This window comes from Melospiza georgiana, chromosome 4 (genome assembly GCF_028018845.1).
Source record: "Melospiza georgiana isolate bMelGeo1 chromosome 4, bMelGeo1.pri, whole genome shotgun sequence".
Classification (NCBI taxonomy): domain Eukaryota; kingdom Metazoa; phylum Chordata; class Aves; order Passeriformes; family Passerellidae; genus Melospiza; species Melospiza georgiana.
Genome location: NC_080433.1, coordinates 68,287,188 through 68,313,982, shown reverse-complemented (window position 1 = coordinate 68,313,982; position 26,795 = coordinate 68,287,188). Strand labels below are relative to the sequence as shown.

The following is a 26,795-nucleotide window of genomic DNA, read 5'->3' as shown; positions in this document are numbered from 1 at the left end:
AGCAGGTATGTGCTTGGGTAACAAGCCTGTTGCCAAAGAAATAATTACACGATGCTAAATTTAATCATGCTTTTAAGTGCACCAACATCACATAACAAAACACCTTGCTGAAGGCAAAGTTAGCAAACTTGCCCAGACCTGGCTGAAATGGACACGCAGGAACTGTAGCTCCTGAAATAGCAGCATCATTAATGCTCCCAAAACACTTGCAGTTGCTCTTGGATGTCTGACAAAATAGTAACCCCCGTGTTCAGGGAGCATTTTCTACTGGGGTACCCACATTCTACCATTCAGCATTATTGCCATTAAAGAGTTAATGTCACATTATGCAGAGAGCTGGGCAAAATATAAATGATAACATGTGAAAAGTAGCTCAGTAGTACACTTACACATATCACTAAATAGAAAGAGATGCTTTGTGTAACTGTAGCAGCCAGCTATGAAGGTCAATAATCAAGCAAATGAGCACCATAAGGTGTTGGTAAAGGTATTAAAATACTGCAGGAAAATACATGAAGTTTTATTCAGATCCCTACAGCCAGTCCAGTCTAGAGGCAGTGGAAAACACACATTGGGCCCAAGAACCAATGTAAAAGGAGCTGTCTTAAATATACAGATATGAAAGTCCTTTCCTTGGCTGCTTTAGGGAAATTCTCTGGCACCAAGAAAATCTGTGAAATAATTTTTCTCAAGACAGCTCTGCACTGAGGTGTCTCTCTTTTCTGAAAGCTGGTAAAACAGATTGCCTGCCTTTAAATGCCTTCAAATGCCTGCCTTTACCTATGCAGGTGGAAAATAATTAGCTTGGAAAAAACTGTTTTTCACAATTCCTGGCGGGCTTTTCTATTTTTATCTGCTTTTATTTTTCAGTCCCTCACCCACTGGAGGAACAGCCAGGACTGTTTTGCTGAGCTGGGGGCTTCTCAGTCCCCTCCCACCCTGGGAACTACAGATGCTTTGTTGTTTAATTAAAAAATGGACCTTTTTAATCATACAAAAGTGTTATCTGTGTACAATAATATAAGCAGGATTAAGATGAGTCTGTCTGTAATCCAGCACTTATTATTTGCAGTGACCAATTCCATAATGGCCCACGTTTGGCTGCAAGATGGTGGCACAGCCACCTGCCCTGGATCTGAATCCTGAGGCTCTTCATCTTTCCTGCTTTTCTCCAGGTAGTAAATCTTTAACGCTCACATTTTAATTCCCAACAGTGGCTGAGAAACCCTGGTACAGAAGTAATAAAGACAATATTTCATTGTAACCTTGGGCTAGCCAAAACAACACAAATCATTTTGCCCCAAGGCCATTAAAATGTCTTTCAAATACAGCATCAACTTTAAACCCTGGTTTCAATCTAGATAGTACCGAGGCAGCCCCTCTTGTAAACCTCAGTGAAATAAATAAACACCACCAAACATTTCCACCTGCTATGTGAGGAGTACTTGATGATATTACTTACCTGTCTTATTCCTTCACATCAGATGTAATATATAACCTATGCATCAACACAAACAGCTTTTCCACCAGAAAAGGGAAATTAGTAGGTTTCATGTCAGACATTAGCAAATGGCAATTTGGGTAGCCAAGCAAAAAACAAAAACAACAACAAATGAAAAAAAAAAACCACCAAAATAACCACATTGTTTTATTGGGAGAGAATGGGAAATGAAGCAAGTGGAAGAAATGCAGAATGGTGAATGACACCAATTTCAGTATTGAGTTATGCTGTATTAAATTCTCAGGCTTTTCCAAAATGTATAGGAAAGAAATTAGGACAAAACAACCTGGGGGTTCAAATATTTTTAATGCTGTGCTCTTGTTGCTCAGAAGGGACAGAATCTAACTCCAGTAACAATGAATCTGTGGCCAGCAGAACTGCTCCTCCCTGCTGGTACCACTATGAACACAGCTGTGTGGATGTGCCACCCCTGCACAGGAAACCTGGAAGGCACTGGAGAAACAAAATTTGTGTGACTGAGGGAAATCCTCCATGCAAGTGACTGAAGCAAGGGAGGTGGCTCAACATACCTGAAACATTTGGGACCACGGCTGGCTCTATGAGGTTTTTTGGTGTTCAGCTAACCAGAGTGATAGATTATTTACACAATCAAGTGCTCCTCCATGCTAAATTCAGAAGGGATTTATTTTTCACTGTGGTATTTCTCTAGAGATGTGTGAGTGAATTTTCCTAGCAAATCTGAAGGAAATCTCTATCCAGTTATGCTGAGGCTGTCCCACAAAATTATTGCTATTATGGCATTTGTCAGTCATCCAATAGCTTCTGCTAATTATAAAACTGACTAAACAGAAATGGAAATTAAGAGAAAATGATCAGCAGTGGTTCCTTTCAGCCAAAGCTGAGACCTACATAGCAAAACATGTTTGGAAATGTTCTGTTGAGGGGTCTGAATTCAAGCAGAGGATAAACAGCATAAAAACACTACTGTCAATATAGCAGCTGCCACCAGATGTGAATTAAAACATGATAAGAACATAAATGATAAATGTCTCCAGACTGTCACATGAGGCCAAATGTAATCATCATTGTCCTCATGGCTGAGCCAAAGTGGAATTGGGGTATTTCTGGTGGGAAGCAGAAGGGATCATCACCCCATGCACATCTCTGCAGAGTCCTCCAGATGCTGCTCTAGGGGCCAGCCCTAGCAGTGAGGAACTGCTGTTTGCTCCACAGAAAGACATGGAGCTCAGTGAATCGGCTGCACTATTTATTTTTGCATGATTATTTTTTGCTCATCATGATCTTCTATTTGTTGAGGTTAATAGAGAAGTAAATGTGAGTTCTGAAGCACAGAATCCTATCAGGTAAGGACTAATCCAAAGGGCACATTCAACAATTCTAATGATGATGCTGGTGATATAATAATAATAACAGTAATAATGACAATCTGTAGATTGAGCACACATCAAGGTAAAATAGTGTTTCCATTATCTACATAATAAAATAAATTGTATAGTTTAATTCTGCAAGACTACACTGGTAACAAAGGCAAATTGCTGCTACAAATGATAAGTGGAATAAATAAGCATTTAAGGAAAACATTGCATTTCACATTGTAAAGGTGATGAACACTATCCATGCTTTGTCTTCAACAACCATCACCAAGACCATTAGGCCATGGATTTTTCTGAGTAAAACAGTTTTCACATAGATCCTCATGACCTTGGTAATTCAGGGAGAGAAATAAAGTCTGCTGCTAATGATTCACTAACCTGATGTCTTAGGGTGAAGCAGCACATGACATGGAAATCCTTTAGGAATCATTATGTCAAAGATCTGCATCCAAATCAGTGACCCTTACTCATAAACTAATTAAAAGCAATCAATAGCAGATTTTAAATAGTTTTCTGAATTACAGTCACAGAGGACTGTGAAATCAGCAGCATTAAAAACAGACTGTAAATAAACTAAGCCACATAGAAATGTGCATTGCACATCCACCTCACCACTTAAAAAACATGACAGTATAAATGTAAAGGCACCACAGGTAATACAATTACTCTGCAGTTAAGTACAACTGATGGTCTGATGGGTTTTAAAAGCTCAGGAAATTTGAAGAGAAGACAGGGGTGATTACTCAACCAGAAAATAAAGTTGCAAGAGTAGAAAGTGTGTTGAACAAGATTGGGGAAATTATTACTTCTGTTACTGGTTTAAGTGATTATACTGCAAGATTGCCAATGAAATATTTATGTATGTAAAAGCAGAGAGTTTGGCATTTTATTTCCTTTGGAGGAAGATAGAAAATGGGGAAAAAGTGGGTACTATAGAATGAAAATCACCCCTAGCAACATCTTTGCACCCTGAATTACTAAAAAGTCCTGAATAGTTGAATACCAATAGTAATATTTCTAAATAATATGTTAACCACATTAAAACCAATAGACATATACATTTACCCTTACTATAGGGTTCCATTAGAAAGCTATTAAGGGACATTGATAAATTTCTGGCAGGTATTGTTGTGATTGGAATAGATTAATTTAATACATGTGGAACCCTCTATGGAATACTTGTCAAATGCTTAATCAACAATTAACTTGGTCAAATAATTTGGAACAATGGAAGGTGCAGTAGATGTCAGAGAAGTGACTGGATGATGTTAAAGCTAACAACAATCTATAACTCTTGGTCAGCCCTGAAATAGCTGGGTGGCTGCTCATTGTCAGTCCCTTCCAACTGAAATGGTCCTATTCTATTCTATCCCACAAGCGCAGGGAAAAAAGGGCCATTCTTAATCTACAAGTAAGATCCAAATGCTTGTGGTTCCAGACCAGTGAGCAAATCACCACATGAGTGACCCATCTTCTGGATAATATCTACTGGGATTTTCCTGAGAGGACAAACAGAGTCCATCTGGCAAAATCACAAAGCACTCTCACAGATTAAAGCCTGATGCTAAAACCTCACTGAAAACTGTTTTTGCTGAAGGTTGATGTGCTAGATTTTATTCATGTCAAGTCTTTTCTTTAGCAATAGCTAAGGCATTAAGCATATGATCCATGCAGTGAGGATGCCTAAAGAATTTCCAGTGCCAAAGCCTGGCAGCCTTCAGGCACCGGAGATCACCTGTGCCAATGCATCTCCAAGTCCTCCTGTTAATGCCAAATAATGATCTCAGAGAGAAACCCTTCCTTGCCAGCTCTGTGGTATTCTCAGGGTCCACCAAAAGTCTAGGGACAGGTTTTATTATTTTATTTTTTGCAGGAAAAGTATTTTGCATCATATTGAGAGTCTTGTAAGAGGTTCCATTTGTCAAGATAAGCATATACACCAATATTACACATATGAAGTGACCATAACTCAGGTCACTCATAATCAATTAGGGAAAGATGGTTTATGATTGCAAACAGCTTTTAAATCCTGCAGGTGACCTATTTGCCATACAAAGGTAGTTTTGAAGGGGACTGAAAATAAGGATTAATGGTTGATTCAAAGTAAATCCTAACAGATTAGGGAACCCAACTTTTGCAAAAGTGTGTTGTAATAATATTTTGAAAGGGAGAGGCCAAATCCAAGCTTTATCTCCAAATAAAGCAAAAAGCTTTTGAACCTGTGTCTATTTCTTTGTTTGCAAGACTAATGGCTTGATCCTTGAGACACAGAGCTGAACTGCCAAATGTTTCTTATATTTGAAGGTGTATTCCTTCTCAGAAGATAAAAAACCCTTTCTCCCAGAAACCAATTTTGGTTTAATGTAAAATAATAGGAAGGTTAGATTTCTTTTTGAAAATTAGGGGGGAAGAAGAGTTGCTAATTTGCTCTAGTAATGACAGAGGATCTCTGTGACAATGACATGAAAGTTGAAGGGAAAGCAATTTTAAGGTAGGACTGTGCTTTACAAACATTAAGTATTTACCCAGTATATGATACTGACAAAGTCATCCTCTTTTCAGAGAAATGTGAAGGAATTTTCATAGCAAAGCTGAAAAATAGGAGGTTTCCCTACCAAGCTATTCTCATTTCCAAATACTGCTAAACAGCCAGAAATGATCTTGTAATACTAAGACATAAGGAGAGAGCCATGGAACCAAGTTTTTCCATTATTTTCCATTAACAATTTTCACATTGTTTCACACATGGCTCCAAGGAGCACCTCCCTGGAGGCCAGGCTGGGTGTTGATGCTCATCACAGCATCTCCAGCTGCAGCAGAGGCCCTGCAGAGGAGGGAGGGATGGGAAGAACCTGCCAGTGCTGAAATGTCCATGCAGTGCCCACTCTGCCTCCAGAGCACCTGCTGGGGAGAGCACCCAAGGAACAACACAGCACAACAACCTGCACACCTCACACCTTGCCATTGCTTCCTGAAAGCCTTTCCTCTTCTTCCCATGGGGTTTGGTGTCTCTTTCTGCCTGTATTTAGCTCAGTTGCTGTCTCTCAGTACAAAGAGTCACCTTCCACCACAGTGATCCATGTGAATGACAGAGCACATTCAACCCTGGGGAAGCCCAGGGATGCAGCTGAGGGGAAAAGGCTCAGATTTGGAGATAGAGAATATTTCAGCTAATGAATCACACTAATGTTGTGTGGCAGCTGAGTCCAGAGGCTTTTGTGCAATATCCTGCAATTCCCAAGCTGTTGAATCAGATGTTCTGGCCTGAGAGAGCCCAAAGGCATTGCTTTAAATATCTCCATTAACAATCCCACTGAACATTAAGGAAACTGCTAGACGTGTCAGTGCTGGGTCTTGGAGAAATGTAGTGATAGCTGATTAAGACAGTTGCAGTAATCAAAATTTTTTGCACACTTGGGCACAGAGTGCATGAGTGTAAACATCACCCCAGCCCTGGACCAGGTCTGAGTGGATGCTGCATGACAGACAAGTTCCTCTCATTCAGAAAAGAAAATGCACATTAATGTTGTCCTGTGTGCTGCAAATGCCTTACTAATTACCTTTTCATTCTAATTAAGCTTTCTTATTAAGTGCACCTTTCCAACTGCCTTGGCCTTTAAAGAGCAAAACTACCAAATACATGATGCATGAAGGAAACCACACAGAATATCAACTAATGAAAAATTCACTAGTCTGTTACCCTCCCTGACCACAGAGTTTAAAAGGATCTGGAATTCATGGTGAAACCAGAATTTAGCTTCAGAATTTTTAGCTTCATTTCCTAGTTCTCTACTGCCTATATAACTGCAAAGACAAAATTCCATCTGATAATTAGTGGCAAGAGAAATTAACATTTGCACTCTTTAATAAAGCTAAAGCTATGTGACAAATTTAACATAAAGACACCCCCAAAAGACTACAGCTTAAGCTATTCCATGGCTGATAGAAAGTGGTAAACATTCTTTAAAATAAAAAGCAATTCCCTTGGATCAATCCCTAAATAGGGTTATGATTAAATCGGACATTGGGGAATAAGCTGGAAACTGGATTCTAAAGCCAAGTATTGCTGAGCTCAGCAGCAGTCCCCTGGCTCCTGCTGGCTTCTATCAGTTACAAACCAATCTGCATTGTATTTCAAACTCATCACAGGCACATGGGGAAACATGATACATTTTCAACTGGAGGCTGAAATTTGGTTTACTTGGATGTGCATTCACTCCTCTCTGCTCCATCATACTGAGGATTTTAGGGGTTCCTACTGGTATGGACTCAGGCATTCTTAAGGTATACATACAGAGTATTTCCTGCTCAGCCTTTTCTTACCCCTTTTTTATTTGACCTTTCCCATCCGACAGGCACAAATGCTCCTAGTGAAATATCAAATCTCGTTTTGAACGTTCTGGGAGCCTGCACTGCTCTGCAGCTCACCTGCAGCAGGCACCAGGCACTGGGCTGTGACAGCAAACACACATCTGCCAGCCCATTCACCTTGCCCTGCTGTTAACCACCTTGGGTCTCTGCTAGAATAATCCAAAATAGATTTTTGCAATTTTCATGAAAAGTGACATTCCTCTATCATTGCAAACTTGCAGCTTTATAGAATCACATCTCCTTGTGCTTCTGTCAGTGAGCAACACATCCCAGTGGGTCAAGCGAGCTGCTGCCCTTCCGCTGTCTGAATGAAACTGCAGGGCAGCAGCAGGCTGGTTTTCATCTCAGGTACCCAATATTTATGCACTGATTCAGTTGAGGATTGGAGATATTTTTTTTTCTGTTTTTTTAAAAACAGTAATTCAAAATAAAGGATAGATACCAGTCCTTAGATATATTTACACTGCAGTCAGAAGTAGGTACTGATGGCTTCCAATACCCAAATGAACAACTTCAGGTAAAAAACAAATTTAAATGATGTATTTCTGAGCCTTCTAGGATTTTGATTTCCAATCCATTAAAAAACCCAAGCTGTTTTCCAAGCTACATGATTGTTCTTATTTTCAACTGAGATTTCCAGAGTTTAATCACACATCTCCTGAGATAGGTTTGGAGAATTACTTTTTTAAAAATGGGAATATGATTTGGAAACACATATCCAGGGGTCTACAGAGAAAACAGACTACATTTCCTGCTTGCTTTTTTACTGAACCATTTATATCACTAGAACATTTTTTCTTCATATTTTCAGCACTGAGAAATGAGTTAACAAATTAGGTGTGTTCCAAATTCGCCCTCAACCACAGCCTCTAGCATAATTTATAGCCACAAATGCACAGTGAAATGTGCAATAACTCACAGTATCCTAAGTAATACAGCATACAACCATGCTGTTGATAATATGGACTTAATAGCATTTAGTCTTCATCTGCCCTACCTATTCTCTTTGTAGAAATGTGTTAAAAACAGCACTACCTTGGTGTAACTTGGAATATATTGGGGAGTTAATTAACAAAACCCTTCTTTTTTTTTGTTTTTTTTAGAAACAATAATCACACTTCAGCGAAAGAGCAAGAAATTATAATGCTAAACATCAAGCTTTTATATATATAAAACAGGAGAAAAAAACCAGAACTCAAACATGGCTCATCAGAGTATCCACTGAAGCTTTTCATTTCCAAAATTTAAAACAGTAGCTCCATGTCAGGAGATGAATAAATACACTGCAGTTTTTAAAAGATTTTTTAAATCCCTTGTGTTGAGTCTAACATCAACCACAAAGGTAACCCTGAACTTTAGGGCCATTTTCCTTTACAGAAAGGACTTTTTGCACTTTCTTGAGTGAAAGGGTAATCTAAACTTACCAAGGGAAAATTGAAGCACGGATGCAGTAGTTGTGTTAAGGCCAGTGGTGGTCTATGGGAAGAGAAGCAAATGTTTTTGTTAGATGAGCAAAACAATACATTCATCACTTGTTTTTCTTTAAAGCATGGAAAATCTCTAGACACCCACATCTCCAGTGCATAGGACTGTTGATCACCAACCCTTTTAGATTGAGTGATCGTGGATATTTTCGTTATGTCATTTTGGTTATCGAAAGGTCATCATATGTCAAAGCCAGAATTTTTTTCACCATAATAATTTCTACCAAAAAAAAAAAAAAAAAAAAAAAAAAAAAAAAAATCACATTTATGTTCAGCAGGGTCGCTTGATCTCTCTTTAGAAGATTGAAAAGATGAACTCTGTGGTTTGCAGTCAGCTTAGTGTAAATCTATATATATGGAACAGTTCTCGCTTTTCCCAGCACAGAGCAAGGACTAAAAATGATCATAAATAAATACTAAAAATAACATTTATTAACCCTAAAATAATGAACTATTAACAGGAAACAATGGAACTTAAATATTCCACACCAAAGGAAACAAAAACACTTGGTGATACTACATGGTATGTACAGTGTTGTAGCAGAATCTGCCCACTGCTGACATCCAGTGAGATGGAGAAAAAAGAAAGAGAAACACCAGCAGCTCACCCTGTACTCAGCAAACCACCCTCCTCTGAGGCCTCTCTTTCTCCCTTCTTTGAATGCCTCCATATTTCAGTAGCTCAAATTAGAATGGTTCTCCTGAAAATGCTATAAAATAAAAAGCCCTAGCGTGTTGTGAAGGACACCTAATTGTCTTCAGTTTATTTTGAAAGTTGAATTTAACAATACTGCCACTTAACAAGCAAGGCATCCAAGAACAAAAGGGACTGGAGTTCTTCCAGTGCCAGCTCAACCTAGTTGAGCTATTCATTAAATGATGCCTTTGAAAATAATGGATGGAGATCTGCATGAGTTGGTGTGAGGTTTAGGTGTGATTTGTTTCTTTTCTACATATATATTACATACAGAAAAGAATTTCTTATAAATATAAAGGAATGGTATGTTCACTGAAACGCATTGAAGATTAGCTGATAAAAAGATTACATGTTCTAACAGATAATTTTCATATTTAAGCAAGAATAGGAAAGCTGCATTTACATGTGTTCACTTTAAAAATAAAGTTACATTCCCATTTAAGTCATTCTGCCAGGATTGATTCAGTATTAGGTATCACCCCCTGCCAAATGATAAATTACTTTCTGATTTGAGTTAAGAGCACCTATTATATTAGCTTTCATTCAATTAATTATGTTGTGCAAGTTATAGTTTGAAAACAAAACCTTTATTGAGGTTCAGGAGCTCATATCACCAAGAAATTAAACATATCAGTTATCACAGAAGAAACATTCATGCAGATTTAGACTGTGCTGTGAATCATTTCAGCAATGCTTTGGGAAAAAGCACTAGACTTACTAAACATTTTTGCAAAATTCTGCATAGGACTGCTTAGTTCAGACACTGCAGAGAGTATGGTAGGGAGCCTTTAGCAGATATTTTCCTTTGCTTGCAGCATCTCTGATGCTATACACCTTTCAGGATTTTGCCAGCAGTAAATTCTCACCCACAGAGAGAGACAGTTGGTATTAAAACCCCTCTGCCTGCAGTAACAGGTGGCTATTGGAAATCAGGAGGAAAGAAGGAGGTCAAGGTAGCAAATCTGCAGCTGTTAGAGCTGCTGATGGAAAATATTTTGCAAATTCAACTTTTCTTGACTAAAGAAACTAAGTATTTTAAAGCAGTAATTCATGTACCAGGAGCCATTAGCAGGAGGAGAGATTTCATGATCTGTTTCAAGCAGGGTCAGAATAGGATTAATGAAAGTCATGGAGAAATGAAACAGGTATTAAAATTTGTGACAGGAAGAGGTATGTTGTGAAATTGCCAAAACAACTACAAATGAGAAACAGGTTGGTTCTAAGACAGTAGGCATTTAAATGGATGTCCATACTCAAAAATAGAGCTAGATCAGACCTCTGGCCTGAGCACTCCTGTGCTCATCCATGGTGTTAAGCCATTAATATGTTCCTGCACAAGGGTTTGATTTTTTCTGCAGCACTGCCATAATATTTATAAATACTTCATTTTTAGGCTGGTAACTGTTTATAAGCATGATGATTTCTTTCAGATCATTATTTAATCACACCACTTTGGTAGCATAACAAATGTTTTCCAAATTCCTGATGCCATGGTAGTGCCACACACCAATATGACAAATGCAGTCCAAGACTGGATTTTGAAGCCAATTCCTGATTACTAAGGGTAGTCTTAATTGTATATCAGCAGAGAGATGACAGCTAATGAATGACAGTTCAAAACCCTCAGAGCTGGGACCCTGGGTTTGTTAAATGTCATAAATAGATTTTTCCAAGTAGTGTTACCTGTACTCAGCACTACAGCTAAAAATGAATGTAAAAAGTGGGGAAAATACCCCAGTGGTGTGACTTCCCTTTTGCACAGGACATAAACCAATGCAGGCATTCTCAAGGCAGTTAGCACAGCACATTTGAACAGGATGCAAAGTAGCAGAGAGGCCATTTAACATCCCTGACAGGATTCCCTGGCTGGAGCTGGCTGCAAGGGAAATCCTTTTTTATCTGTAAAATCTCTAAATTAGTTTTATATGTGTTGATGACTTTTATGCACCACATCAGCAATATCTACATTGCATTTGTGTCATTCTGTTCCCAGTTAAGGATGTAAAATTAACCCTGTGAAAAGAATTGTCAGTGTCTGAAATGAAGGGAAGATGCCTGGCCAAAACCACTTCTGTTTTATGGCCCTCTTCCATGTTTGCTCTTCAAATAGCTCTAATCAGCCTCTCCCTCCATTCAGAAGACTGTTGAAAACATGAAAATTAATTTTGAATTACATGGGCTTTGATCTGGCCTTTTAATTTTTCAGTGCTTTCCAAAGCTCCCCTTATATGCACATCATTGCAGCTAGCAGTTCAGCATCAGCATGTGGCCATTGCTTTATGTATTGCAATTCATTTTCCACACCCAGGTGACCTCAAGTTAATGCAAATTGCACTTGTTTCTTACAGCACTTTTATGACCAAACTACCCCCAACAAAATTAATTCTGTCCCATTCATCATGACTCAATCTGTTACATGCACTTCCCTGAGACTGGCAGGTGCTTGCTCCAGGCTGCATTTAAGTCTGTAGGATGCATTGTTCACAAGTGGTGTTTTACAACCAAATTAACATTTGTCAACAGGGACAAGAAAAAACGGGACAAGACTAATAAAATAATAAAAGAAAAATGAACGCTGTCTCTATTTAATTGTTGGATATAAAAAGAGAATGATGCCAGTTTGAAAACACACTTCTATGTCCTTGACTTTTCAGTATTTCAGAGATACTTTAAATGACTTGGATACATGATGGATCAAGAGACTGTCCCGTGCAAAGGGACAAAGGTTATTGCAACTATTGCAATAACATAATATTGCAACTATTGCAATAACCTTTGGTTAGCATCTATTGCTTAAAACACTGGGATGTTTCTGCGTGTACCTGTATGGACCGATCACCTTGCTCAAGAGCATCTCTGCTAAATCCCAAACATTCTGGCTGTTGGTAATCCTGATTCAAATATCAGCATCCCTGCAGCTGGCACAGCTCCCCAGCCTGCCCCCAGCCCTGGCAGAGGGGCAGCCTTCACTTACCAGCTCTCTGGGGCCGTATGGGTCGCAGAAGGTGGCAGCGTTGCCGTGCATTATCACTCCACAGTGCCCCCCAACCTCGCAGTTACTGCACTCGGACCTGCAGGGAGAGCACACCGTGGTCAGAAGGGAGAGCAGAGACTGGGTGTTTGAGACTGTGTAAACTGTAAAATCAGGCTGCTGTGTCTTGGTGCTCAGATTGGGCTGTTTGTTATAGTGGTGCTGAACACAAAGGTAGGGCAGCTGTGAATATGATCCACTGGAGCTGTGTCACAGACATCTTTTATGAAAAATCCTTTCCTTAGGATTTTTCCTCCTGAGAAGCTAACAGGCCTCAGGAACAAAATGCAAACAATGATTATCTGCTGCTGTGGAATGCAACAGGTGCATCTGTGATTGGTCTCATGTGGTTGTTTCTAATTAATGGCCAATCACAGTCAGCTGGCTCGGACTTTCTGTCCGAGACACAAGCCTTTGTTATTCATTCTTTCTTTTTCTATCATTAGCTAGCCTTCTGATGAGATCCTTTCTTCTATTCTTTTAGTATAGTTTGAATATAATATATATTATAAAATAATAAATCAAGCCTTCTGAAACATGGAGTTAGATCCTCATCTCTTCCCTCATCCTGGGTCCCCTGTGAACACTGTCACAGAACTGCCTCCTGTGAAAGGCCCTGGTGATTCAGTGCTGGCTCTCTGCAGACTGCCCCTCCTCTAAAGTGGGGTGTCCCTGCTCATTGAATGCAAAGCATCTCACCATGGGAAAACAAGTTGAAATCTTACATATATCATATACCCTGAAGCTACTCTTCTTACAAAATCCTTGTGAACATTTGATTTACCATAAGTAAATCCACCATCATGGAGTTACCGTAGAGAACAGCTGAGGACAAGTGGCTGGGATCATCCCCCCTCCTGCTGGCAGGGTTATTTCCCCAAAGGCCAGGCTTGAGGCTGCAGTGTAACATGGCATTTGCTGTTACTTCTATTTGTATTTGTCATATTCCATGTTCCTAGTAACAGAGTTGCCTCTCTGCTCACCTTTTAGGGGAAAAACTATGAAGAAAATATCAGAGAGGCTGCTAAGTGCTGCAGAGACAAATAATTACACATGTCCTGATACTTCTTAATTCAATCTGAAGGATTTTGTGGGAAGCCTGACTGCAGAACGTAGGGAAAGGGCTGCCTCCTCCACCTTCTGGAGCTAGGGTATCAGATCTTGGCATGAGGTCCACATTTTCAAAAAACATTGGATATATTCCTGGTCCCCAACAAGCTGCCTGCAAAGGTGCTGGCCAACATTGCCTTTGGGCATCCAAAGCTCAACTTAAACATCAAACCTCCAGGGAAACACTTACTCCAGAAAAAACATCAGACATCAAAATGTTTGAGTTGATTTTCTTCTATGAGCATGCCATTGAAGTAATTCAGCAAGTCACACTGATAGCATTTAGGATTTTGAATATGCAGCAATTAAAATAGTATAGTTCAAATCAACATCAGTGAATTAATATTGACTTACAGAAATCACAGTCAGCAAATACTTTTATTTCTCAATAAAAGGCAAGAAGAGAGCATGTAAGTGAATAAAGTACTTTTAGAGAAAGCACAGAAGCAGAGTTCACAAGGGACATGTTTTGTTGCTATCTAAATTTCACTTGATCCTGAAGTTCCGACAACTGAAGAGCAGAGGGACAGGAACTAGAAAAATTTCTGGGATTCTGTAGGATTCTGGCTGTTATAAAAATTATTTTCATTGTATGCCCCTACATTTCTGAATTTTATAGTGGAGCATCTACCTGGGCTCCTGATACATGCAAAGAGACAGATATGGCAGGAAAACTTTGCCCTGAATACTTTGTAGGGACCACTTAGTCCTTCCTGAAAGGTCAGGCTACATAATCCAAGGGATATTTTAATTTTCTAATTCTCATATTTCAACAGATAAAAAGTTATTAATCTGTTTTACTTCTGTAATGGGGTCTATGAAATATTGTCTGGAAATCCAGCAACACTTTCCTGCTAATACAGCAGTTTCATCATCGGTTGTCTTTTCTAGGATGACTCATACAAAATTGGATGGCTGTTGGTAATCCTGATTCAAATCTTTGTGCTGTCTTTGAAGTGCATTACCTTTGACAATAAACTGCTCATTAGCTTGACAAGAATGCATGAAGAGCAAGATAATTGATCTGCTGCTCCTCAGATCATCGTCATAGTACTACGTGTTTAGAAACGATCCAATTTGCTCCTCTCCTGGTGCAGACAGGAAGGTTAATTTCTTTTCTATTTATACAAATAGAAGAGAGTATTAATTGCCCTAGCTGGGTGCAGCTTTCTACATTATCTTTCTCACCTGCCTGGTCTAAAATCTTAGCACATTAAAATCACTTCAGCTTTCTCTTCACAGCTGGTCCTCGCTGCCGCTGCTGACATGTGTCGCATTTATCGAGATGACTTCTCCACAGACCTGCCATCCCTCTCATCCCTGGCTTAGACAGTCCCACCTCTCTCTGCTATTGTTCTTCACTTTGCTGAGGGGGAAACATCTGCTGTTTCCTCACCCCTATTCGTCATTCCTTTTCCCTCTACAATACCTGAGTGTGTGGATATTATATTGACTGATGTCTTTTGTGATGTCGGAACTATAAAGAAGATAAACATCTCAAACTGCCAAGAGATTTTTAAACATAAATCTTTCTGAAGTTTAATCCCACAGTTTTAGTGCAATTTGGAAACCACTTTAGGACCTCTCTCTCCTGTCACAACGCTTTCCTCAACCTCTTTGCCACTGGAAATATCACTGTACCTGTACATTTCTCATATGCCATGAAGAAGTGATGACCAAGAGAATCTCTGTTTCTTATTGATTGATTTTACATGCTCAACTATTCTTCATGTCATCTTTGACAAGTGTGCCTTCTGTAAGTGACTGCTGCTTGGTGTGCTGATAGGCTTTGAGATGAAACATGACATCAAATTGGGAAGGAAAGTTTAGCCAGCAAAACACTTCTGTACTGTCTCTTTCACCTTTAAATGTACTGAATCCCCTGCTTTCTCCAGTCCTACTATTAAAACTGTTTTATACAGGAAACATGCATTAATGCCAACATTTATTCTTTACTAATTTATGCATTTCTTAACATTAGATTGTTTATCATAAGATTAAACAGAATTTAAAAAATATTTGTTCTCATTTAGCCTGGTTTAGTTCTTATCTAGCACCTTTTCTATGTTCTCCACTGCAGTTTATGAGGTTACATGGAGGCAAGATGGTCACAGGAATAGATGCTCAATGACCTAGACAGTCTTCTTCATACTACACATACTGAACCTCTACTCATCCAGCCATTCCCTGGCAAGTGGTACTGGTGCAGATTCCCTTTCCCTACTGAAGAAATCAGTTAATTCCTTCATTCCTGAGCTTTCTGATCTAACAGTGTCCTGTCAGTTTTCAGAAAGTCTCATGGACATTATTCCCTTGTATTATTTTAATTTTCCAATTGACAAATGTACTAAGCACTTCTGGTTAGTTCAACAAGTCAGCAGTGGCTGAGCATGGACATTGGTGCTGCATTTATGATGACGTGAGAACATCTTACCCACCTTAACTTCCACAGCTGGTACATGCCAGATACATAAGACATTGGACACTTATGATTGTGTGAAACATATTTTTCACAAGACAAGAGATCTTTGTAAGGTTGGTGGCAAATAATACCCAAGAAATGGGAAATCTTTGCTTAGGTAAGCAGGCTTTTGCCTATGGCTGGGGACTTTGGGAATGACCATATTCTGACATGACTGGACACTGCAAGAAAAGATTATAAACATTAGTTGGACACACCACATAAGAAGATTCTCATAGTTGGTGGTTTCCCCCAAAAATGACGAAATGCTCCCATTCCTGCATTCCCAGCAGAGAAATCCTCCTTCTTTGTTCTATGGTTCATCTATGTTCACACAAGGACGTGTCCTCTCCTGTTGCCTCCTCTCTCCCTGTCCCTTTCCCACTTCAGCAATTCCTCCTGTTTTCTTTCAGTCATCAAATTTTTGTTTTAGGTAAGGAACTGTGGTGCTGTGACTTTTCTTTCCTTTCTCTTCCTTCTGCAGCTCCAAAAACATTTGCATCCACTCCTTCCCTGTTTCTGAGCCTCCAAAGAAACAGATGGCCGCTGGGTAGGATGTGTCTTACAATGCATTTGAAAGAGCAGGCAGTCACTCTTAAAATCATACAGTGCCCTTGTGCAAAATAGTTATTTGATGTGAGAGCTCTCCCAGCAATGGAGTGACACACAGGCTCTGCTGGGACTCATAAAATTGGACACATAGAGGGGACATGAGCTGCTTATCTGGTGCACTTGGATGGTACATCTCTGCCAGAGCTGCACATGCCAAAAGGGGAAGCAGGAGGAGTGGGAAAATATTAATCACTTCCAGTGTTATGTAGGATTTGGGAAGGAAAGATTGGAGGAAAATACAAGCAGTTCTCTTTTCATCTGCACACAAATAATGGCTTCAGAAACAATTGGAGTGGCTGGGTGTAAGTGGCCCCATGGCACGGCCCTGTGGGGCACACGAGGCAGCTGCTCCACACAGAGCAGCCTGAGCAGAGCTGGAAATGCTGCTCCAGCACTCACTGCAATTGCTTGTGGTAAAGATGGGATTTTAGCAGCTGCCAGGGGAAAAAAACCACAATTTTAGGGTGGATGGCAACAACTGTTAATAATCCCTGATTTTACTCCCACTGGACAATCAAATGAGAATGAGCTTTCTGCTGCTAAGTGGGCCTTCACTGGAGGCAGAGCTACTGCAGAAATTCTTTGTGCTGAAAAGCTCACGATGCATCACTATGGTTTTCTTTTATTTCTGCTCCACTGTTTAGCATTGCTGAAAGTGCTGGCTTTGTGCTATTACAGGAAAATCTGCCTCAGGATTGTGGTGAGTTTTTGGACTCTCTCCTAGCACCCACCTCTCTGCACTGACTCACCAAGCAAGGTGGTGAAGTTAATTCCAGGGAGACCAAATCCACATCCTGGGAACAAAAGGAGCAGAACACTGGGGGCTCTTTTAATCTGATATTTTTCTGCCGAGACTTCTATAAGCAAGGATGAATTTAAAGTTGAGAGCAATGGATAAATAAATTATGGAGGCTCCCAACAGACAAGTCCTCTGTGAATTATGAGGCATCTGCAGGGAAATAATGCCTCTCCTCATTTCTTTCCACTCAAGTCCATTTAACACACTGCTGCTAAAGCTATCTACCTTGGCAGCTATTCTACAACCCATTAAGAGTCCTTGATCTGTCCATACCATAAAGAAAGATGGGGTTTTTTTTATAGTATCACACGTCCTTAATGCCTCTAGTCCAGAAAAAACATTTAAAGAGCTGATACAAAAGGAAAAAGAGGAGCAAAAATTGCAGGCACACATTTAAACCTGTTAAAATGAGCCTGTACAAAATAAAAATATCTGCAAAATTCTGTAAACTACAGCATTTTTACATAGGATGGTAAATCTGTGAAAGATCTGCACAGATGGAAAGTTGTGACAGTCCTTAATAAAAAAGGAAAATGAAGTCAAATGTCACAGAATGAATGTATTAACTAACAAATGCAGGTAAGTGCTAAAATTCTCATCAAGGATTTATTTGAACAAGATAAACTATCCCAGTAATAGATTTCTATGTCTTGTATAAATTAAAACAATAAATTAATTATATTTATGAAATAGGATTGAAAGAAACAGAAAACTCAGAAAAAATCTTATATTAAGAAAGGAGGCTCCAACCTTCAAAACTTCATATTAAGACCAAGAGATGTGTTTATCTGGGTATTTTACACTGTTTATACCCTCAGTATGCAGAGCAGTAGTTTTGTAGTAAGAGAGATGTAAAACTTCCTCTTCTGGGACCTTGTACACATATTTCATATTAAATGGTTGTCTGTGACCACTGTGGTGGTAAAATTATTAATATTTAAGATTCAGAAGTCTGTCTAAGAGTCATCTTTGCTAAAAGAACACTCCTTTTGACTAAAAGCCAACAGTCTGCCACTGTTTCCAACTCCCATCTTTGGAGCTAAGGGAACACTGGGGGATTGCTCCTGTAGGCTCCTCCAACAGTTATTGCTCCATATTGTCCTGTTATTTACTGATGGGCAACTCAGAACCATGGCAGTGACTTAAGGAGCCCACCCCTCCGAGGGATTGATATTTGACTTTATTGCCATTGAAGTGATTGTTTTTCCTCAGTTCTTCCCTTGTTTTCTGAAGCAGTGCAGGGGTTGGGGCTCTGCAGTCCCTCGGCTGAGTGAGAATGGGGGAGCAGAGGGAGAGATGGTGTCTGAGAGCTCTCTCACTGTGCTCACAGCTCATAAAGCTGCTGCCTGGCCTGCCCCAAGCGATACCTGCCTTGTTATGCATGGGAAGGTTGAGATTCTCCCATAGCTTCCACTGGTTAAAGCATGATAACATCTTGTGCTGGCTGTTTCAGACACAGATTGTGATAATGTGAATGACCAAAGTCAGGGATCCCAAAACCCCCCAAACCCTAGCAATTCAAAGTTGCTGTATAGAACAGAGAAGTGTTTTCCTTCTAATGCGATACAAATACAATACAATACAAAAATCCTGAAAAAGTGTGTCTTCAACAAAATAAAAAAAAAAAAAAAAGGAAAAAGAAATTCAACCTCAAACATTTTCATCGCATGAATATTAGACAGAGGTATTTAATTCCAGATGGGGTTTTCGGGGGGGGTTATCTTATGATTTTTTTAAACCATTTGGAAACACTTCATTTCAGTTTGGAAGGAATTATTGCTATAGTTAGCTTCACCAAAAACATGTGCAACATGAAATTAAAAGGAAAAATGAAACAACAAAGTTTAATTATTGAAATTCTTCTCCCTTTTGATGAAAATCTGTGTTTTCAGGAAACCAAAAATCTTCATTCATAAATATTCACTGAGCTCAGCTCTAGTCCTTCTATTTTTGGATTATTTAAAAATTTGAAATCAACAAGAATTTGTCACCCACTTCAATGTGCTTAGAATTTCTCAGTCACTCATTAATGAATTAATTAATTAACCAAAATATTTATGTCCTAATGAAGCAAACCCACACTTTAGTTCATACGTCATTTCATTCAATAAATGTTTTCATTTGCTCAAATGCTTGTAAAGGAGTGCAGAAACTCACCACATGGTAGGATTCAATTCTTGCTGATGGTAAGAGTCAAAGTCATCTCGCAGGATAATGCTGTCACTGTGCATTTCAGCTGCAAAGAAAACAAAGTAGTACAGGAAAAAAATCCAGTGCAATCATCCCATGCTTTCTAAGTGTTGCCTAACCTAAAGCAATTAATGGTAAAATGCATTTTATATTCCTAAAAATCTGCTTTTCAGGTTAAGCTATTTATAAAAGCCAGGGTTTCTTAGTTACAGGGCTTTTTCCTTACCATAGTACCACAAAAAATGAAAAAGTGCCCCCATCATCAAAGTGTGCTGGGTATGGAAAGACAGACTCATCAAGTACACACTAAATCTTTTAAGAAGTTTTGTTCTGAATTGCTGGTTTTCTGAATACTTAGAAAAAAATCCTTCCAAATCCAGATTCTGCAAACATGGGCACAAGAATGGATGAGAAGTCCTAATGAGTTTATTACAGATCTTACAGTCAGGGGATACATTTTGACAACTCATAAGCAAAAATCCATGAGCTCATTGGAATTTCTCTGCTGCTATCAGCAGACCTGGCAGTAAAGGTCAACTCATCTAAGGAACATAAACTGTGAGCTATGTTATGCAAATATTTCTCACCACTGTTCTGCAAACTTTGGACTCCAATATTCCACCTAGAATTACTGTCTCATTTATGTATGATGACCAATAAACTCACTTAAAATCCCCACACTTTGGCACCTGTGATTGTGTTAGACAGATCCTTCTCTACAAATACTTCCACAAACTGAATGAAGTAACCTGTGGCCTACTATTTAACCTGAGGAAGAATGCCAGAATCTGTCCTGGATGAATCCAATTGCAGCACAAGGGTTGGTGGATGCAGGGAGCAGCAGTGCCTTGCTCCAGGGTCCACTGTGGAGATGCACTGGCACAAAACCTTCCTCAGAGCAACCCTGCCCTGGTGTGAGGTGCTGTCCCACACTGAAGGTTATGGGGCACAGAATCAGAGAATGGTTTGGGTGGAAAGGGACATTAAAGATCATCTAATCCCAACACCTCTGGCATGGGCAGGGACACCTCCCACTATGCCAGAGTGCTCAAAATCACATCCAACCTGGCCTTGAACACTTCCAGGGATGGAGCATCCACAGCTTCTCTGGAAACCTATTCCAGTGTCTGACCAACTTGATAGCTAATCTAAACCTGCCCTCTTTCATTTTAAAGTCCCTTATTCCCCCCTGTTTTATTACAACAAGCACTTGAAAAAATTCCTCTCCAGGTTTCTTGCAGTGCCTTTAAGGGGGCTCTAATGTCTCACTGAAGCCTTCCCTTCTCCAGGCAGAACAATCCCAACTCTTCCAGCCTGTTCTCATAGCAGGGGTGCTCCAGTCCTGACTCTCTTGCAAACAGATGCTCTAATACATAACTAGGACCAAAATGTCTGCAGCATGATATACTCACACCACAAGGAGTCAAAGACAATAAAAAGCAATAAAAACCACAATGAAAACAACTAATCAGAATTAGATATAAATCAATCAACTTCATATGAATCTCATTTTTATTTGAATTCCCCAGACTTAGTTTAATGTGACTTTACAGATTTTTTAATGTAATAAAGTCAATGATTCTGAGTTTAAGTAGTAAGAATGACAAATCACCTACCTAGGTGAGGATGTAAGGGAGCTTCTGTTGGGGCTGTGGAAAACAAAGACACACAGTGCATGAATATCTTCTATCAACAGGGCTCAACTGCAGCATTAAATATCAATTCAGCTTAAAACAAATTGTACAGTATATTCTCTCCTAAATCAGCTATCTCAGTAGTTTAATTGTGAAAAATATGACAGACCCCAAAAGTTACAAAAAATATAATAGGAAAACAAAAATAATTGTTCTCTTAATTAAAATAAGCATTGAAATAAATGAAAGTCAGTGTTGGTTTTACAGTATAGTAAAAAAGATCAATTAAAGTCTAGAATGATGAGATAATTTGGATTAAGATTTAATAGCTTAAGGGCCGACAAAGTGGAAATTAGGCTTAACAACAGAAATAGTCTAGGAGAGGTAAAAATTGCCATTTTTGATCTTTTATACTACACTGAACAACATTTTACTGGGCATATTATTGGGAGAAGTAATCCAAATATTCCTAGGGCAGTAAGTAACGGACAAACTCTGCAAATCACAATATCAAACACTTATGTCAAAGCATGTTTTTGCAGGCAATGCTGATTAATTCCCCAGTAGGTCTCTGCCTCCCAAGAAACACCAGAATGTTGTAAGGACACTGCATGGGGAGTGTGTGAAATGGCACAACTTTGTTGAGTAACCTTCTACCAACACTTTGGAGTCTTGGTGTAGCACCACACAAATGGAACCAGACTGCACCTGAAAGGGCACAGCTACATAAAAATATTTGGGGCGGTCTAGAAGCTGGATACACAGTGTGTAGGATACTCCATGGCAGCTACCACACCCATAGCCTTGCTGGATCTTAAATCCAAAGTGGGTTACGTCTCTTTCATGAAGGCCAAAGGGGTGCATATACCCAAGCTCCTGGGAGGCAGCTACCTAATTGTCCATCAGTACCTCAGCCATGGATCTGTATTTCCAGCTGTCTTTTGGACTTTGGTAAAATAAAACCACCAAAAAAAAGGAGAATTTTTGAAGCCAGGATTCATTTGATGATTCTGTGTTGTTTTTTTTTTGTTGGGCGCTGACCTAAATTGTGGCAGTACTCCTGATTTCTTCAGCATATTTGCAAAAAAATACTGAATTACTGCAATTTCTGTCATAGTATCTGACAAATTAAAAATAGATTAAAAATAAACATAAAAATGAATGCAGCAATCTGTGTACAGCTCTCATACATAGTTATCTGAATAGAAAGTCCAATACAAATCTCAAGAATTTTGTTTTTCTCTTCCTGCTTAGTCCTTAAATACTGGATTTGCAAGGAGCCATGCCATCTCTCTAATGAAACTGCAACACTTCATGGAGAAGTAGGTGATAGAGAAGACTGAGCAGTCAACAAATGAACTATCTGCAGACCAGAAAATGATGGCAAGCAATCTGAATTTACCTTAGACAGAAAACTTCCATTGTACACTTACCAATTAGAGGAGAGACACTTTTCACACCATCCACCAACCATATAAATATTTACATATATGTGTACATATATATCTCTCCCCTAACCTCATGTACATATACATATATATGTATATATACATATATATGTATGAGTATACACACACACACACACATGTACATGCATACATATATACATAGGCATATATAGGTATGTATGCATGCATATATTTGCACACAAAAACTGAGAACCTTCACAGAAAACTTTACTGTAACTGAGAGAAAAGACATTCTTAAGAGTCCGGTTTTGTTTCAGAAATCTGAAATATTTTTTCCTTTTCATGGCTAACTTGCTCCATTTTTATACAAGAAATTCACCCATGCTGCTTTGTCTTCCCAAGCAAAAATGTCAATAATGACTCTACCAATGGCCAAGTCCTCTCATCATGCTGGTACAAAATCTGGAGAAATACAACTATTGCATGTTAAGCTTGGCACTGTCTCCAGAATAGTGCTGGACTGCACTGCTGAATCCTACAGTGAAAACTGCATTTTTCCCTTGGAACCCCAGGTATTGTGTTTCTCAATGGGAATGTGTAAATTTCACCAGAAACCTTTTAAAAATTATTTGCACAAATAAATGGATCAAACTGGACTAACTGAATTATTTCCCAGACTGAACAACACAAACTGTTCTGTACTTTGCCTGCAGGAAAAGAAGCACATTATGGCATGGGATTTGTAATACTCCTGTTCCAAGAGGCTAGGTATAAAGTAAAATCACTATCCCTGATGTTCCCTTCTCAGTAGTTCCAGGGCAGCACTGAGGGGTGGCTGAGAGCCATCCTGCCAGTCTCACCTGTGAGGAGCATGGTCAGGACACATCACCAATTGCCCAAGCAAATGTCATTGGCCTGTGAAAGTAACTCAGATGAAACAGACCACCCTCTCCAAGGAGAGCAGTTCAGACCTCCAAATGAGAAGGGAGGGCTGTGTTATCATTCACCCCAGGCTGTTTGACATGGCTCTTTGAAAGAGGCTTTCTCCAGCCAAGGATACACACAGTCATGAATGAGATGATGCCAAATTCCAGCATTCAGCAAAAAGGCACAGGTATAGCACAAACTGGGCATCTTTACATTTGAAAACTCTTTTTGACTTCATCATTATTTAATAAAACTGGCTGTTTATGTGATTAAAAAATACAGACTTGGGATCTGAGATTTTTTCCTGAAATGGGTCTTCCACCATATGCAGAGTACATTGCACACCAAAACTGCTCACCAGCAGAATGAAAGGAAGGAAATGGTGCAGGTCCATACTAATGCTGCTGATCAATCATTTAAAAATTAGAGACGGAACTAAGCAAACGTCTCACGTTAGACAAAAAGGTTGTTGTTACAAGTATAGACTTTATGCTGGGGAGAGGTTTCCTAAATCTTTACAGGATCTAAGAAGCCCAAGTATTTTTGTCTCAGGTATTCTGATTGTAATTCAAATTCCGGAGCTGAATGTGACAAAAGACTGTGAGGGTACCATTCAATGAGTGATAAAAATAGACTTTATTCTCTCTATAAATAATTTCTGTATTACATTTTATATTTAATTGCAAAACAGCACTGAGATGATCTTCAAGTGTTGTATTTAAGGCCCACAAATAATAGAAATTCAAAACACAACCCAAAACTAATAATAGTTTTTTAAAATATTAGTTGTAAAAATAGTAGTTGTTTTAAAATATTTTCAGATCTGCCTTTCTAATCAATTTACAGAACTACTTTCTTTAAAATAACATGGATTTTTACATAAGCCATACAGTGTGGGTCAAGCCAAATGAAGTTTTTTTGTACAATTTGACAAAGATAAAAGGAATGCTACAGTGCAGAGTAGCTATGCAGCGCAAAGATATAAATTTATAATTTAAAAGGAATTATACAATACTTCAGACTGAGAGGGAAAAAGAAAGACGATCTCACTTCATATTTTAAACCATTATTCACTTTGTTAGATGTTCCTTAGGCACATAGTTGGATGGTTTTAAATTTAAACCCAGTATTTGTGTGGCTCCAAAAAGCATCTTAGCTTGAATGAGAATGTTGTACCTTTTTAAAAAGTAAAGTAAATGAATTTATTATTTGATTTTCAACGAGCACTGTGGGTATATACAGAGCTTTACAAGAGATGAATTGTTCTGAGTAAAGAATGGAAGCAGAGCTCAACTGAGGTCACAATCTCAGAGGTATCAGCAAATACAATATGAGAAAATGTAAGGAAATGTAGAGTGCTTGCCTTGTCTTACAAGGCAGTCCCTTTGGCAAGGAAAAGCAGAGAAGAAAGGATGCAATACAAATTCAGAGAGAGAAAGGCCACAGCCAAACTGAAAGCTGAGAATCTTGAGGAAGCTAATGGGGAATTCAAAAGTCAATGGGGACATTGTAGGGCTCTGTGTCACTGGGATGAGGCAGAATGGAGGAATGTTTTGGAGTAAAAGGTTAAATTTTTCTGTGGATGAAATAAGGCTGCTGAAAGGTTAAGCCAATTTAAATATGCCCATTTTTAGTTAAACTGGAAGGGAGAGAAGTATTAAATAAGTGGGAAGGGAATGCCATCTTCTAGGAACTGGAATGTGAGGAGGAAAGAAATGATTTGTTGGTGGTCTTGTTGTCAGTGAAAAAACAAGAAAAAAAATCATTAAACATGGTAATAGTCAACTGTTAAGTAACATTAGTCCCCATTCAAATTTAAAAAGAGCAAGCATAAGGCAAATTAAACACAGAAACATCCATTTGTTCTATTGACAGTCATATTCCATAGAGTTCTGGGGTCAAGACTGTGTATAGGTATAGATAGAAAATCCAGCATAAGAAAATATTCTTAAAACCCACTAAAAATATATATATTTTTTTTTCTCAGAACTCTGAAGTTTGAGGGTTTTTTAATATGAAGGGCAAGTGAATTACAGTGACACAAATGCCTGCATGCTCCCAGACAAACACTGCTCAGAGTTCTACAGCCAGGGGCCATCAGCTGTTGCTCATCAGTTCATGACAAATGAGGTGTGCAGAGAGGTGTCTTCTGTTTGCAGATCATGAACTCTAATCTCCTTGCCATTAGCAGCCAGATGAAGATAAAAAGGGAAATAAATGCTTTTATTTAGACTCCCTCCAATACTTTCTCTCTACTGGTAAACCAAGTTGCTATTGAATGATGGAGGCTGAGCATCCCCAGGGAGGCTGGGTTATTCTTGCTAAAACATGAACTGAGGAGCTTCACACCAGCTCTACTCTCCACTCCTCTGCTCTGTCAAATACTGCTCTGAGACCCTCTAAAATACAAGCCTGAAATGCTGAAATCTGGTTTGCATTTTTTTTTTCCAGAGTGTTCCTAAATTTTACAAGGTTGCACCTAAAGTGCAAATGCAAAATGCACCTAAAGGGTCTTGCACAAACATTCAGGCAAAAGTTCTCAAATACAAGACAGTCTGGGCCAATTCTCAGGATATTCTCAGAAATAAATATGAATCAACATGCACAATACTAAGCTTACCTTATTTTCCATTTATTTAACTATTACAATGAATTAAATATATTTTTTATTAAATATATATTTTATTGTCAAGCATATCATCACTCATTATGATCCTTATTTATTGTTAAAAGCATTGACAAGACAGCTACCCTTTCCAGATTCTTTTATATAGTTTTTATTTCTGTTGGGGTTTTTCCTGTTTGTTCTAGATGAACTTTTTCTATGATAATTTTTATGTCTCCTTTCTTCAGTCTAATTCTCATAAAATTTAAAGCTTACATCAGCTCTCAAACATCAGCTCTCCCTAGCTTCCTAAAATATGTATTATATTCTGAACACAGAGTTTTTAAGCAATTATTTTACTTTCTTTGGTGTCTTCCCCTATAGCATAATTTCTTACTACATTTACATTATACATATGGCATTGCCATCCCTTAACACCACCCTTTATCATCCTCTAATTCTCTTCAAAATACAAAAAATCACTTTCCTTTTACTGCACAAGTTCCATTAACTCTATCAGGATTTATCAATGTACATCTGAGGGTGGACAATCACAGTAAACATGATTTTTGAGATTCCTTGCTACTTTCACATCTTCCTGTATATCCT

The 26,795-nt window shown here is 38.8% G+C and overlaps 1 protein-coding gene across 2 annotated transcripts in view; it reads right to left on the bottom strand.

Moving 5' to 3' along the window:
- Positions 1-26,795, bottom strand: part of RELN (reelin) — a 283,413-nt gene that overhangs the window by 142,244 nt on the left and 114,374 nt on the right. For both annotated transcript variants that reach the window (XM_058023699.1, XM_058023698.1), the window contains exons 5-8: positions 21,228-21,260; positions 19,579-19,657; positions 12,383-12,479; positions 8,652-8,703 (exon numbers count right to left, since the gene is read on the bottom strand). In XM_058023699.1, the coding sequence (XP_057879682.1) occupies positions 8,652-8,703; positions 12,383-12,479; positions 19,579-19,657; positions 21,228-21,260 (261 nt within the window). The remainder of the gene's footprint in view (positions 1-8,651; positions 8,704-12,382; positions 12,480-19,578; positions 19,658-21,227; positions 21,261-26,795) is intronic.